The sequence below is a fragment of the Culex quinquefasciatus genome, chromosome 1, assembly GCF_015732765.1.
Source record: "Culex quinquefasciatus strain JHB chromosome 1, VPISU_Cqui_1.0_pri_paternal, whole genome shotgun sequence".
NCBI lineage: Eukaryota > Metazoa > Arthropoda > Insecta > Diptera > Culicidae > Culex > Culex quinquefasciatus.
Genome location: NC_051861.1, coordinates 113,305,558 through 113,320,450, shown reverse-complemented (window position 1 = coordinate 113,320,450; position 14,893 = coordinate 113,305,558). Strand labels below are relative to the sequence as shown.

The window sequence follows — 14,893 nt, the reverse complement described above, 5'->3', positions numbered from 1 at the left end:
CAATTTTTATGAAAACTTATACGATTTCATTGGCGAAATCAGGCGGTTTATTTTATTAAATATTTATAAATTTTATATGAAAACATAATTAAATCAGATCTTAGCATTATTGCAATTAAATTTTGCAACATATTAAAAAAAGGAAATAATATTTTAGATTTCACAAATCTTTGAAAAAATCATAATTCTAACTTTTATTATCATTAAAAGGCTGGAATATTTAAATCTCAATATTCGAATTTGCTTTAAAATAGTAAAAAAAATATTTTTTTGATTTTCATTGGATGATTGTTAAAATTACTAGTTGGAAGAAAAAACAGTACTTAATTTTTTATCATTTAATTTCTTTTAATCCATCTCAAGCCAGAGTTGACAAAATATTTTAATTTGTATTCATCGAAAAATAGAAGAAATCACTTTTCTTGTGAATATTGTTACATCATAACAGGGCTGCCATCCATCTGCCACCGAAGATAATGTTTTTTTGTAATGATCATTCTATTACATTATTTAAGTTATTGAAACAGCTAAAAACAATTTAAAAAAATACTCAAGTGCTCATCATCTCAGACAGGGTTGCCAGATATTAAAACAATTTAAATTGGGGAAAATATGATTTTTGACTTTTTTTTTACCAAATTCCAAAATATTTTAAAAAGTCTGACATTTATCATGACAATGTTGCCAGATCATCCGTTGTAGAACCTGTATGAATAGTAAAGAAAAATTGGAATCACATTTTTTTAAATAAAAAATATCATATAATTTAAAAAGGTGCTCATAACTTAACCCTTTCAAGCCTGATGGGTCATATATGACCCAAAAATGAAAATTTTCAAAACTAGCCTATAATTTTCGTATGGTCTTAGGAATCATTTTCCCATCATTAGATTAAAAAATATTTTTTTGAAAATTCAGGCTCGAAAGGGTTAAGCCAGTGTTGGCAGAAATTAATAATAAAAGTTTTTAGAAGATAGATATAAATGTATTTTTTTGATTTCCATTAACATTTAAAAAATAATTTGACATTTAAAATTGTATGTCACAGTTGTAACATTCCAAAGAACTTTCTAACAATCAAAAAATTGCAGTTATTACAATATTATTTACGTACTCACAAGTTCAGGCAGGGTTGCCAAAGTTATTAGAAGCTAAAAAATCATCAACAAATATAAAATTAATATTTCTATAACAAATTCGACCATAAATTCGAGTCTGCAAAGAATATTTTCCAAAATTAAGATTAAATATTGTGACCATTCTAGGGGAAATTCTCGTATGTTTGGCAGGTTAAGCACTCGCTCCTAACTCCATCCAATTTGCTGATTTTCACTATTCAAACAACTAATTTTGCAAAACTTTTGATAGAAACTTGCGAGCTCACTTCTCATTGAGCTATTTATCACTCGATTTCAGTTGAAAACGCTTTTAATTAGTTTTAATTGAATGTCAAAGTTCAGACCTGCCAACATTAGAGGCATGCTGGAATTAGATGCTGTTCCCCTATGTCAAATAAGACTGTGTCAAATATTATGCCACAACATAACTCAACCAATCTATAAACATCAAACCATAATGAATAAAAAGCAACTTTAAAAAGAATTTATCTGTGATTTTTTTTAAATTTTGTTATTTTTTATCAGAATAAAGCTTTTTAAACGTCAAAAAAGGTACTTTCACCACACATTTGGTATCAATTTTTTTATAATATTTTCGAATGGAAAGTTTGGTGAAATGGGTTATGTTATTGGAACAAAAAATTTTTCTACAAGTTTTCAACAAAATTTGTTACAAATCTTTTTAGAAATATTGTCTCAACCGTGTTTTTCGAGATTAAAACATTTTAATGTTTTTTTTTTCAACTTTTTTTTGTTATTTTTTTTTGAGCATTTCCATACAAGTTTCTTCTCAAAACATAAATCCATGCCATTGTTATAGGTTAGAGCTGGTTCCAAAGTTTTGAATACTTTTTTTTAAACTGGCAACACTGCCAATAAAAATGTATGTTTAATTTTCAAGATTTTATTGGTAATTTATTTGATACCTTTTCTTGATTTTGAATATTAGTGAGGCTGTTGCAAATAAAAAATCGCAAAACAAATTTCGTTGAAACTTAGGTTGTTTTGAAAATTATTTTTTGCAATTCCACTGTGAAACTGTCTACTTTTCCTGCCCTTCTGGAGAAACGAAACGGCCTACTTTTCCCTACCAAAAATAACAGAATGGAAAATTAATACCTTTCAATAACAGTGCTGAAAAGTTCTACTTTTCAGCACTGAAATGGGTGCTGAAAAGTTGAACTTTTCAGCACTAGTATCGAAAAGTAACATTTTTCAATATTGTTTTGTTTTGAACGATGAATTTACTAAACACAAGAATGGTTGACATAAAAGTCCATTAAATAAGCGTTTTTCGGAATTGCAAAAAATGTTGTAAGCAACTCGTTGCAAAACTTGATTTTTTCAGCACTCGTCGTATTTATCCAACTCGCTAAACCTCGTTGGATAAATGTACAACTCGTGCTGACAAAATCTTCTTTTTGCAACTTGTTGCATAAACTACTATACAAACCGAATTCAACGAATGTTGAAACTCTGGCTTGTTACTTAAATTTTATATTTGTTTTATTTTTTTACTTTGGCCAGAGCCGAGAGACGAAAACCTGTAAAAATATTTGCATCGACCTAAAAACGATCTTATAAAATACAAAAAAAAAATCTCATTCTGGGCACATGACTATATGCGAAAATCGGTTCTTTTTCTTTTCAATCTTTTGTTTGATGTAAAAACTAAACATTGATCATGCAAAAAAATGCTTCACAAACACTTCTGAAAAAAAATCTATTTTAAATCAACTCAATTCTCTATCAGTGTTGCCAAAAATATTTCATTCAAATCATCTTTATTTGCTTTTTTATATAATGTACTTTTGTTATCTCAACTAACTGAAAATAACTTCAAGCAAATAATAATTTGGCTAAAAAAATGGAAATAAATCCATTATTCTAAAATGTGAATTTTCTACAAAATTCAGGACATAAACTGAAACTGTATAAAAAATAAAATAAGAATATAAAAATAAATCAATATCGTAAACAAAAAATCATATTTTTGGTTTCAAAATTTAACTAAAATCTTAAAACTCTCAGCTTACCAAAATTGCTAAATTTAAAATAAACGTTTAAGCTTTGGATTTTAAAACAGTTTATAAAAAATCAAAACCTTCAAATATTTTTATCAAATTAAAGACATTTCAGAAGATATTTTCAGCTCAATTTTGTTCAGTGCATCAATTCAAATAGACGTGTAATTTGACATTAACAAATTTATAACTGTTGCCAACCACCCTTCCATTTCAATCTCTACTCTATGTTTACACAATCTTACACCAGTTGTCACGGTCCAATAATCGTCAAAATTTCCAAAGATCTTATCTAACAGAATGTAAGCCAGAAGTGCCACATGCCACTTTCCTCTAGTTTTTCTCTTCCAATGAACAAAAAAATATGTCCAAATTGGCTTCCGGCAGCCCCTCCCCCCTCCCTTCGCACGAGCAAGCAGTGCGGAGAGATCAAAGCTGCCAACACTGGTCGACCTTGACAGAGACTGGTGCTCCTTCTCCAAACGGTCCGGAAACTGAGAAGCGCTCAATTCAATTTGGCCCCCCTGATTGAATTGGACGCGTTCGAGTTTTCGTTCCGTAGTACTTTTTGATGTTTTTTTTTTGTTGTTGGTGCTGGCAACACTGCCCCCAGAAAACTAAAGCGAGTCTCTTTTTCGTTCTTCAAATCTTGCAGGCGACCAGCCGGCGACGCCACTATATTGTAAGCCAAGATTACAGCTGGAGGACGCCGGAAATATGGCACTCGCCAAATGTTTCCCAACCAGCTGCCAACACTGCTGTCAGTTGCGACGGCGACGATTGTATGGCAGGCTGCCCCTCGTCGCTAGGTAGCGAGGTTAAAAATTGAACCACCAAATTGAAACTGCCTAATTGAAATCATAACCTGTAAAAAAATAAAGTTGTGAATAAAAACCTTAAAAAAGAGAGCTTCAGTCTAACATTTCAACATCAAAAATCATCGCGAGACGGGTAGACCCCACCCCTGTAATTATCGTCTACTGCAAGAATAAGATAATAATGTTTAACCGTGTAAACAATAATAATTTTGGTGTGCTTAAAGTTTAGCGTGTAAGAACCGGCCAGCCTGCCATCGATCTGCGGAAAGTTTCAATCAACCATTACGTCAACACCGAAAAAAAACATTCAATCAATCAACCCAACATTCATTCTCCTCAACTCTGCAGCGAATTTGACTAACCCGCACGCAGTGTGTACTTTTGACAGCTGTCAAAATCTGTAGTTTTCTAGCGAAAAAGGTAAGTTTTTTTCTCTCAGTGTTTACACCGTTATGGTGAACTGTCAAGTGCACGCTCCTTCAAAGTGACCCATTTTTTGGGTTATTTCACCGAACTGTCAACCCACACTCATCCGCGTTCCATTCTGTTTGCTCACTTCGCAGGTTCCGTCGCGCGACCGCAAACGTCAAAACCATGGGCAACTGTTGCGCCGTGTGGCGCCGCATTTTGACAGTTCCCATAACGGTGTACCGGTAAGGGCGGGCGGGCCTTATTTTGACAGCTAGCTGTCGGTAGTGACGTTTAAATTAGTGTGCACAGCACCGGTTGCGGGTAAATTACACGATAAATAATAACCACTCGATCGAGTTATGACCTTTGAGTTTACCCAAAACAACTGTTTGGACTAACAAGCTGCAACATAAACTATCAGGTTGTGCAACTCAACTCTGAATTTACGCAGCAGGGGGTTGAGGTTAGAATCGACGGCAACAAATCACCGGCTTGCGCCACCGCACACCATGCTGTCAAACTCCTGGGAGTTTGTAAAGTTACGCACTCACACGCACACAACTTTAGGCATCCAATAGTTTTGTGTGATAATTTTACAGAGTGGATTTATGACACACCCTCTGCCGCAGCCTCCCGAAAACCCGCACACAACTGTCAAACTGGACCAAATTAGATTTATCAAAACAAAGGAAAAACTGCTGCGTTCGCAGCAGTAGGCCATGGTGGAGTCATTTTGGGGTTTCGGAATTATAACCTGTGCATCGAGGCGGAAGCTTTGAACAGGTCGAATGAATATACAACGTCGCATTTGTCAATGTTATTTTGACACTTTCAAAAGTGAGGTTAGCTCGCTTGTTACTGTCAACCGGTGCGTGACAAGCAACTGGAAGCCTACCTCGACTGGGTAAAAATTAATGGCGGCTTATATTTTTGCCTACATACCCACACACACACACACGTGTGCCTACTGCGATTGGTTTCGCCCTGCCGCACCCGCCACCTACCGAGATTGATTATAAACTATTAATTATTGAAACTGATCTGTAAATTTCGGCCTGTTTTCAAAATGGCAGCGCCATATTTATGGCACAAGTAATTAAATATCCCCTCGTCGATGGTGGTGGAGTTTTACGAGGTGTGACCCCCTCCTCCCCTCTCCCCCCTCGTTCAGGGGAGATGTCAATTTGTCAACTTTGACACATGTACTGGCGGTGACCACAGAACAGAACCACCAAGGTGAGGTTTGTGGTGAGAGGCGTGTGATTTACCGGTGGCTTAGAACTGTTGTTGTTGTTGTTTTTGTGGGGAAGATTTATGGCGGCGGCAGCGAGACCTGTCAAACTGGGATGAGCGATTTGATTAGCTCGGGGCAAATTGAGTGACTTCCATAAATACCTAATCCAGTCTGGGTGCAGGAGTTGGACGGATCAATCATAATTATTGGTGGGACGCGTGCTGTTTGGGGGGAGTTTTGACAGTTTGCCGAAAAAGAGAACTGCCAATTGACAAATTTGCTTCGGAATAAAGGCGTTTGACAACAAACGCCATTATGGTGTCTCTTCTTTTGTCACTTTGATGCCATTATGGCATATCTACGTCTGACACGTAGCTGTCAAAACACCTCTCTGCACGCTTAATTCAAATAGCTAATTTTCTGAGTAATTTTCACTCCATTTTTCGTCAAAACAAAACAAAAACTCTGGAATTAGTTCTTACTCATTTCTAAAAAAAAATATTTATAATTTCTTCCTAAATTTTTATCATTAAAAGCTGGTAATCTTAATTTCGAAATTATTTTATTTCCAGCTGAAAATAATTTTGACTTCCACGTTATTTTGATTTTGACCCTATTGGAGTCAAAATAACTAAAATAATAGAAAAATTTAAAATGAACATCAACAATAATTAAATCACAAAAAATCTATTCATTCAAATTTATTAGTGCGATGAGAAGCGAGAACTGAGCTGTCAAGGTGACAGTTTCTTGTTATTAAGTATTTAATCTAATCATAGCATAAACATTGTTTGACATGTATTGTGGCGTCTGTCTGCTACACCTGTCAAAAGAGGTTAATTTTTTTTGACAAATTTATAAATAAAGCAACTGACAACAACTTTTTTTAATAGGAACTTAGCTCTTGTCACATGTATAACCCTTAGCTGTCAGAAATCTTCTGTAACAGATGTTCTGTTCGTGTTCTGAGCAAAGGTTCAGTCACGACAAATTCTAGCAGATCTGATTCAGCCAGAATCTTGCTAGAACGTCGTGACTGGGGGCTCTTCCGATCATACATAATTATGGCTGCTGCTGTTTGAAGCAGTTTTGAAAGTTTGCTATAATTTAATCTGCATTCGGGACCATTCATAAACCACGCAGACACGTTTTTGGAAATCTCAAACCTTACTTTTAAAAATTGCAAAAAAGGAAGAAAAATATCACAAGAAAAATTGCAAAAGAAAATAGCAAGAAAAATTGCAAGAAAATTGCAAGAGAAATTGCAAAAAAATGCTAGAAAATTGCAAGAAAAATTGCAAGAAAAATTGTGAGAAAAATTACAAGAAAAATTACAAATAAATTGCAAGAAAAATTGCAAGAAAAATTGCAAGAAAAATTGCAAGAAAAATTGCAGAAAAATTGCGAGAAAAATTGCAAAACAAATTAAAAGAAAAATTATAAGAAAAAATACAAGAAAAATCGCAAGCAAAATTTCAAGAATACAGTTAAACCTCGTATAAGAGCGCCTCGCATATGCAACTTTGCATATACGAGTCATTCCACCTGATTCGGTTTTGTCGCAAGAGTTGCATATGCGAGGTACAGGGCTTATGGGATTTTGGCTATATGGGAGACATAGGCTATATTTTTATAAAAAATCAACTAAACTATACAAATTTATAGTGTTTTGGAATCGCTATGAAGTCAGCTATACAGCTACACCAAATTTACATGGTTTACGATGTTCTAGATCATCCGAAACTTCGTCAAGTTAAGGCCTATGTGTTCAACGCCGTACAAGTATGAGGTAGGCGATTTGACTGTGGTTTTTGACCACAGATCATATCCGGATAGCCTCAGGGAGGTTCAGATACTAGTCTACTGGTATGTGGTGATGTTCTGGGTCTTCTGTAGAGTCCCGGGAGGTACGACCGATGGGTCTACCGCCGTAACACAGCAGAGGTCGGTGTTTTTTGACCTCAGATCATATTCAGATAACCTCAGGGAGGTTCAGGGACTAGTCTACCGATATGTGGAAATGTTCTGGGTCTTCTGTGGAGTCCCGAGAGCCACGCCTGAAGGGTCTACCGCCGTAATATGGCAGAGGTCGATGGTTTTTGGCCTTAGATTATATCCAGATAGACTCAGGGAGGTTCAGGGACTACTCTACCGATATGTGGAGATGTTCTGGGTCTTCTATAGAGTCGCGGGAGTTACGACCGACGGGTCTACCGCCGTAACAAAGCAGAGGTCGATGGTTTTTGACCTTAGATAATATCCGGATAGCCTCAGGGAGGTTCAGGGACTAGTCTACCGATATGTGGTGATGTTCTGGGTCTTCTGTAGAGTCCCGGGAGGTACGACCGATGGGTCTACCGCCGTAACACGGCAGAGGTCGGTGTTTTTTGACCTCAGATCATATCCAGATAGCCTCAGGGAGGTTCAGGGACTAGTCTACCGATATGTGGAAATGTTCTGGGTCTTCTGTGGAGTCTCGAGAGCTACGCCTGAAGGGTCTACCGCCGTAATAAGGCAGAGGCCGATGGTTTTTGGCCTTAGATTATATCCAGATAGACTCAGGGAGGTTCAGGGACTAGTCTACCGATATGTGGAGATGTTCTGGGTCATCTATAGAGTCCCGGGAGTTACGACCGACGGGTCTACCGCCGTAACAAAGCAGAGGTCGATGGTTTTTGACCTTAGATAATATCCAGATAGCCTCAGGGAGGTTCAGGGACTAGTCTACCGATATGTGGTGATGTTCTGGGTCTTCTGTAGAGTCCCGGGAGGTACGTCCGATGGGTCTACCGCCGTAACACGGCAGGGGTCGGTAGTTTTAGACCTCAGATCATATCCGGATAGCCTCAGGGAGGTTCAGGGACTAGTCTACCGATATGTGGTGATGTTCTGGGTCTTGTGTAGAGTCCCGGGAGGTACGACCGATGGGTCTACCGTCGTAACACGGCAGAGGTCGGTGTTTTTTGACCTCAGTTCATATCCAGATAGCCTCAGGGAGGTTCAGGGACTAGTCTACCGATATGTGGAAATGTTCTGGGTCTTCTGTGGAGTCCCGAGAGCTACGCCTGAAGGATCTACCGCCGTAATAAGGCAGAGGTCGATGGTTTTTGGCCTTAGATTATATCCAGATAGACTCAGGGAGGTTCAGGGACTAGTCTACCGATATGTGGTGATGTTTTGGGTCTCCTGTAAAGTCCCGGGAGTTGCGGCCGATGGGTCTACCACCGTAACAAGATAGAGGTCGGAAGTTTTCGACCTCAGATCATATCCAGATAGCCTCAGGGAGGTTCTGGGCTAGTTTACTGATGTGATAGGTCCTTTGTAAGATCCTGGGAGTTACGGCCGATGGGTCTACCGCCGTAACAAGATATAGGTCTGTGGTTTTTGATCTCAGATCATATCCGAATAGCCTCAGGGCCGTTACTTCCGGGACTCTACAGAAGACCCTAAAGATCATAACACATCGGTAGACTAGTCCCTGAACCGTCCTGAGGCTATCCGGATATGATCTAAGATCAAAATCCAGTGACCTCTGCCTTATTTCGGTGGTAGACCCATTGACCGTAACTCCTGGGACTCTACAGAAGACCCAGAACATCACCACACATCGGTAGACTAGTCCCTTAATCTCCCTGAGGCTATCTGGATATGATCTTAGGTCAAAATCCACCGACCTCTGCCATGCTACGGCGGTAGACCCATTGACCGTAATTCTCGGGACTCTACAGAAGACCCAGAACATCACCACATATCGGTAGACCAGTCCATGAACCTCCCTGAGGCTATCCGTATATGATCTGAGGTCAAAATCCACCGACCTCTGCCTTGTTACGGCGGTAGACCCATTGACTGTAGCTCTAGGGACTTTACAGAAGATCCAGCACATTACCAGAAATCGGTAGACTAGTCCCTGAAACTCCCTGAGGCTATCCGGATATGAACTGAGGTCGAAAACCTCCGACCTCTATCTTGTTGCGGTGGTAGAGCCATCGGCCGTTACTCCTGAGACTCTACAGAAGACCCAAAAAATGACCACACATCGGTAGACTAGTCCCTGAACCACCCTGAGGCTATCCGAATATGATCTGAGGTTAAAAACATCTGACATGTACTTTGTTACGGTGGTAGACCCATCGGCCGTAACTCCCGGTACTCTACAGGAGACCCAGAACATCACCACATATCGGTAGACTAGTCCTTGAACCTCCCTGAGGCTATCCGGATATGATCTGAGGTCAAAAACCACCGACCTCTGCCGTGTTACGTCAGTAGACCCATCGGACGCAGCTCCCGGGACTCTACAGAAGACCCAGAACATCACCACATATCGGTAGACTAGTCCCTGAACCTCCCTGCGTCTATCTGAATATGATCTAAGGTCAAAAACCATCGACCTCTGCCTTGTTACGGCGGTAGACCCATCGGCCGTAACTCCCGATACTCTACAGAAGACCCAGAACATCACCACATATCGGTAGACTAGTCCTTGAACCTCCCTGAGGCTATCCGGATATGATCTGAGGTCAAAAACCACCGACCTCTGCCTTGTTACGGCGGTAGACCCTTCAGGCGTAGCTCTCGGGACTCCACAGAAGACCCAGAACATTTCCACATATCGGTAGACTAGTCTCTGAACCTCCCTGAGGCTATCTGGATATGATCTGAGGTCAAAAAACACCGACCTCTGCCGTGTTACGGCGGTAGACCCATCGGTCGTACCTCCCAGGACTCTACAGAAGACCCAGAACATTTCCACATATCGGTAGACTAGTCCCTGAACCTCCCTGAGGCTTTCCGGATATGATCTGAGGTCTAAAACTACCGACCTCTGCCTTGTTACGGCGGTAGACCCATCGGACGTACCTTCAGGGACTCTACACAGGACCCAGAACATCACCACATATCGGTAGACTAGTCCCTGAACCTCCCTGAGGTTATCCGGATATGACCTGTGGTCAAAAACCACAGTCAAATCGCCTACCTCATACTTGTACGGCGTTGAACACATAGGCCTTAACTTGACGAAGTTTCGGATGACCTAGAACATCGTAAACCATGTAAATTTGGTGTAGCTGTATAGCTGACTTCATAACGATTCCAAAACACTATAAATTTGTATAGTTTAGTTGATTTTTTATAAAATATAGCCTATGTCTCCCATATAGCCAAAATCCCATAAGCCCTGTACCTCGCATATGCGTGCTTCGCATAAGAAACCCCCATATGAGGTGCATATGCGAGGTTTAACTGTAATTGCAAAAAATGCTGAAAAATTGCAGGAAAAGTTGCAAGAAAAATTACAAGAAAAAATTAAAGAAAAATAACAAGAAAATTTGAAAGAAATATTGCAAGAAAAATTGCAAAAAAAAATTGCAAGAAAAATTGCAAGAAAATTATAAGAAAAATTGCGAGAAAAATTGTCAGAAAAAATGCAAGAAAAATTGTAAAAAATTAAAAAAAAGGAAAAAAATTATAGAAAATTGTATATTTTTTAAAAAATTGTAATTTTTTTTTTAAATTGTAAAAAATTGTAAAAAATTGTAAAAATTGTAAAAATTGTAAAAATTGTAAAAATTGTAAAAATTGTAAAAATTGTAAAAATTGTAAAAATTGTAAAAATTGTAAAAATTGTAAAAATTGTAAAAATTGTAAAAATTGTAAAAAATGTAAAAATTGTAAAAATTGTAAAAATTGTAAAAATTGTAAAAATTGTAAAAATTGTAAAAATTGTAAAAAATTGTAAAAAATTGATAAAAAAATTTAAAAAATTATATTTTTTTTATAAAATTGTAAAAAAACGAAAAAATGGTAAAAAATTACAAAATAGTGTTAATTGTTAAAATTGATGAATTTTAAAATGTGTTATAAATTTTAAATTTCATCAATTTTAAACAATCGTAAAAAAAAAAAAATAAAAAGCTCATAAGAGTTGTAAAATTTGTAAAATGTTGTGAAACATTTGTAAAAAAATGACAAATACTGTAATATTTTTTAATTGTAAAAAATATATATTTTTTAAATTGTAAAAAATGTAAAAATTGAAAAATAGTGGTAAAAATATAACAAAATGGTGTAAAATGTAAAAATTGATAAATTTTAAAATTTGTTGAATCTGCACAATTGCTAAAGTTTGAAAAATTCTCAAAATAAAAAAAAATCATAAAATTAAAAACAAAATCAAAAGAATTAGAATATAATCAAACCTAAATTAAAAATAAGATTTTATTGTTTTAAATTATCAACAAGCACATAATTTTAATACTGCAAAAATGCCTTAAATTTCTACAAAATCAAATGTTTATGAAATCTATAAAAACAAATCTACAAAGCAAAAACATTTTAAAAACTTAAATAGACAAGCGATTAAAAAGCTTTATACAATTTTGCAATATTATCAAAATTCACAGAAATCAAATACAAATAATAGTTTTGATAGCTAAAATAAATTTGATGATCTACAACAATATTTTGTGTTTATTCCAAAAATTATAAAAATTGTTTTAGTCTGAAAAATTCTGATTTTTTTATTATCTCCAACATTCTTAAAAAAATATTAAATTTATATATTTCTTAAGATATCTTGATTTTTTAATGATTAAATAGCTAAAAAATAAACAATTTTTTTTCCAGGACTTTTATGAGAGAGATCCGGTATCAACTATGTATTGTTTGACGTTTGCGGAGGGTACCAAAAATATGTAAACAAGAATTACTTCGTGCATCAGCCAATGGCTTTTTTCCATCAATTGAGCTGTCTAATCTTGTTTGATGTTTGATTTTTTTGTTTCGGTTATGGTGAATCGATTGTCATACAAATGATTAATAATAATCTGCATCATGGCATCTGTCAATTAAAAGTCAAAAGACTGTTAAATCTCTTCAGTTATTAAGTGTTGTTAAGTTTTTGTCAGATTGTTGTCGTTTTTTCCGTAAAAGCGTCTAACGGTAGCCTGCATTATGGCGTTTTTTTCCATCTGTCAATTTGAACATATTGAGCTGTCAAAACTCTTCTGCTATTTAGAAAAGTGTTTATAGTTTATGAGCAATTGTTTATTTTCCTTTAGTTTGTCTTCTTTCTTTCTGTCAATTTGAAGACAATAAGCATAACTAGGTTGTAGTCGATTCTGTTGCCATAAAAATGAATAACAACATTGGCATTATGGCAAACACATGATGACTGGAAGCTGTCAAATTTCTCTTCTATTTTATATATCTCTATTTTATAGCAAACGAGAATTTTTCTGATTTCACCATGATGGCACCTGTCAAACGGCCGCCATTATGGCAAACCAACCTGTCAACTGTCTTTTGATCGCTCTCTTTTCTGCTTTCTCCTTCCTTCCAGCTCGTTGAAATTCCTGCTGCAAGTGCTCGACACCATGTCATCGCCGCCGACGATACCGCTGTACAGTGGCCGGTACCCGAACGGGTACGGGCCGCCCTTTAACGGCATCGAGCCGCACGAACCGCTCGACTTCCGCAAGGTCGAATCCCAGCGCAGGTATGTTTGGGCTTTCCACCGCGCCAAAAACGTCAAACAACCCCCCCGTGGTGTAAAACCATGAGAAGTGAAGTTGAGCCAAGTTAGAATCTCCTAAGAATCTTGTACATTTACCATGCGAGCTTGAATCAAGGGAAACACACACATACATATGTAACTAAGAAAACAAATCAAATCAAAACAAAGCTAAATTTTACATATAAACACGTGCGAAACATATTTGTAATAACAATCAAAGAAAAAAAAACCGTCAAACGGAAGTGAGCTAGATTATAACTAAAGAGTAGCGCAAATAACCCACAGTACTAAGTACCCTGTAAAGTTTGACAAGCAGTACTAATAAGCAAATACGATAATAATGAATGATAATAACGTGACAGTAATAAAAACAGTAGCAATCCAGGTTAACCAATTTATCAACAAAAAAAAATGTGTATTTAAAAATAAGTAAAAAGTAAGCAACTAACGACATATCTTCTACTCGTTCCCTCCCAAAAATGATAACCTAAACACTAAGCAAAATTACCTAATACCGAATAAGCGTGTACAAAGTGTGTAAACAGCCGAGAACTGTCAAGTAAAGCTAATCCACCTAAAGTAACCACGGTAGTGTCAAACAAGGAACAGTGTTAAGAGCGTGCTTTCGACTTTTTGGAACTATTTAACCCATTAAATTCGCTTCCGTAGAGTTTGAAAACGCTTCGCTTCCGGTAGTTTAACCATAAATTATAAAGTTTAAACCACAAAACCAAAACTACACAACCACACACAAACAAAAAAAAAACAAGACATGTAAATGATCCGTAGAGTTTCCGAGTACAAAACGAAATTAGCTAAACAAAAACAAAAACGATCAAAAGTATTTAAACGATTGCGATTGTATTGATAACCCAATTTAGTCGAATTCATAACTAGCCAACAACAATAGCCAACCACAAACATAACCTGTATAATAAATTGACAAGTTAACCCATCGCTAACCTTCCCCAAACCCCCCCTCCAACCCCGTGTAAACAATCGATCGATTCAAAACCCCGCGAGCGCGCACCCTAAAAGTGACGTTTCCCTTGCCCTGTCAAACATTCAATCAAAACAAGCTCATTTCAATCAACCAACAAAACTGGCAACACTTCCGCGTGCGTCGAGCTTTTTCAATCAACCATTACCGTTGCGCGCAACCGTCAAGCCCAAACATCCGACTTCGCGAATCCGAAAATCAAAACAAAACAAAGAATCGCACGTGAAACGTCAAAATTTGCGCCCACAACAACAACCGACTAGTTGTCCGGAAAGCCGTGGCCAAATATCACCAATGGCGGAGACTCTGCCCACCGATGACGCCCGGAGCAGTGTTTGCAGCAGTGTTTGGCTGATTGAGACCCCCGGACTGGCAGCACTGCTGCCGGCCGGTTCGGGGTCGCAACGCCGGATGGCTACCGGTGGTAAGTAACAATAAGTTTGTTTACATTTTTTTTGTGGGTGGGATATTTTTGACAGATGACCGATCTTGTGATTTGGGCGCCCCTGGTGGCGAAATTGTGAAACTTTTTATTGGGGTTGATTTTTCTCAGTGTATATTTGACAGTGTTAACCGCGATGTCGTTTGACAGATATCAAATCTAAATTGTGTTTCCTAAATTGACCTTGAGCTGCCTAGACTCATCGTAAACAATAACATTTGAACGAAAGTCAAACAAAAACTTACTCGTCGAAACGGCCGTGACACACGGCAAACGAAAACAAAACTCGCCTAAAATTACACTTATCAGCTAGCGTTTGTATACAGT

At 37.3% G+C, this 14,893-nt stretch overlaps 1 protein-coding gene across 1 annotated transcript in view; it reads left to right on the top strand.

Annotated features, from left to right (window-relative positions):
* The window catches only part of LOC6043608, a 454,063-nt gene that overhangs the window by 117,545 nt on the left and 321,625 nt on the right, over positions 1-14,893 (top strand). The window contains exon 3 of the mRNA XM_038266500.1: positions 12,951-13,106. Coding sequence (XP_038122428.1) covers positions 12,985-13,106 — 122 coding nt within the window. The 5' untranslated portion in view covers positions 12,951-12,984. The remainder of the gene's footprint in view (positions 1-12,950; positions 13,107-14,893) is intronic.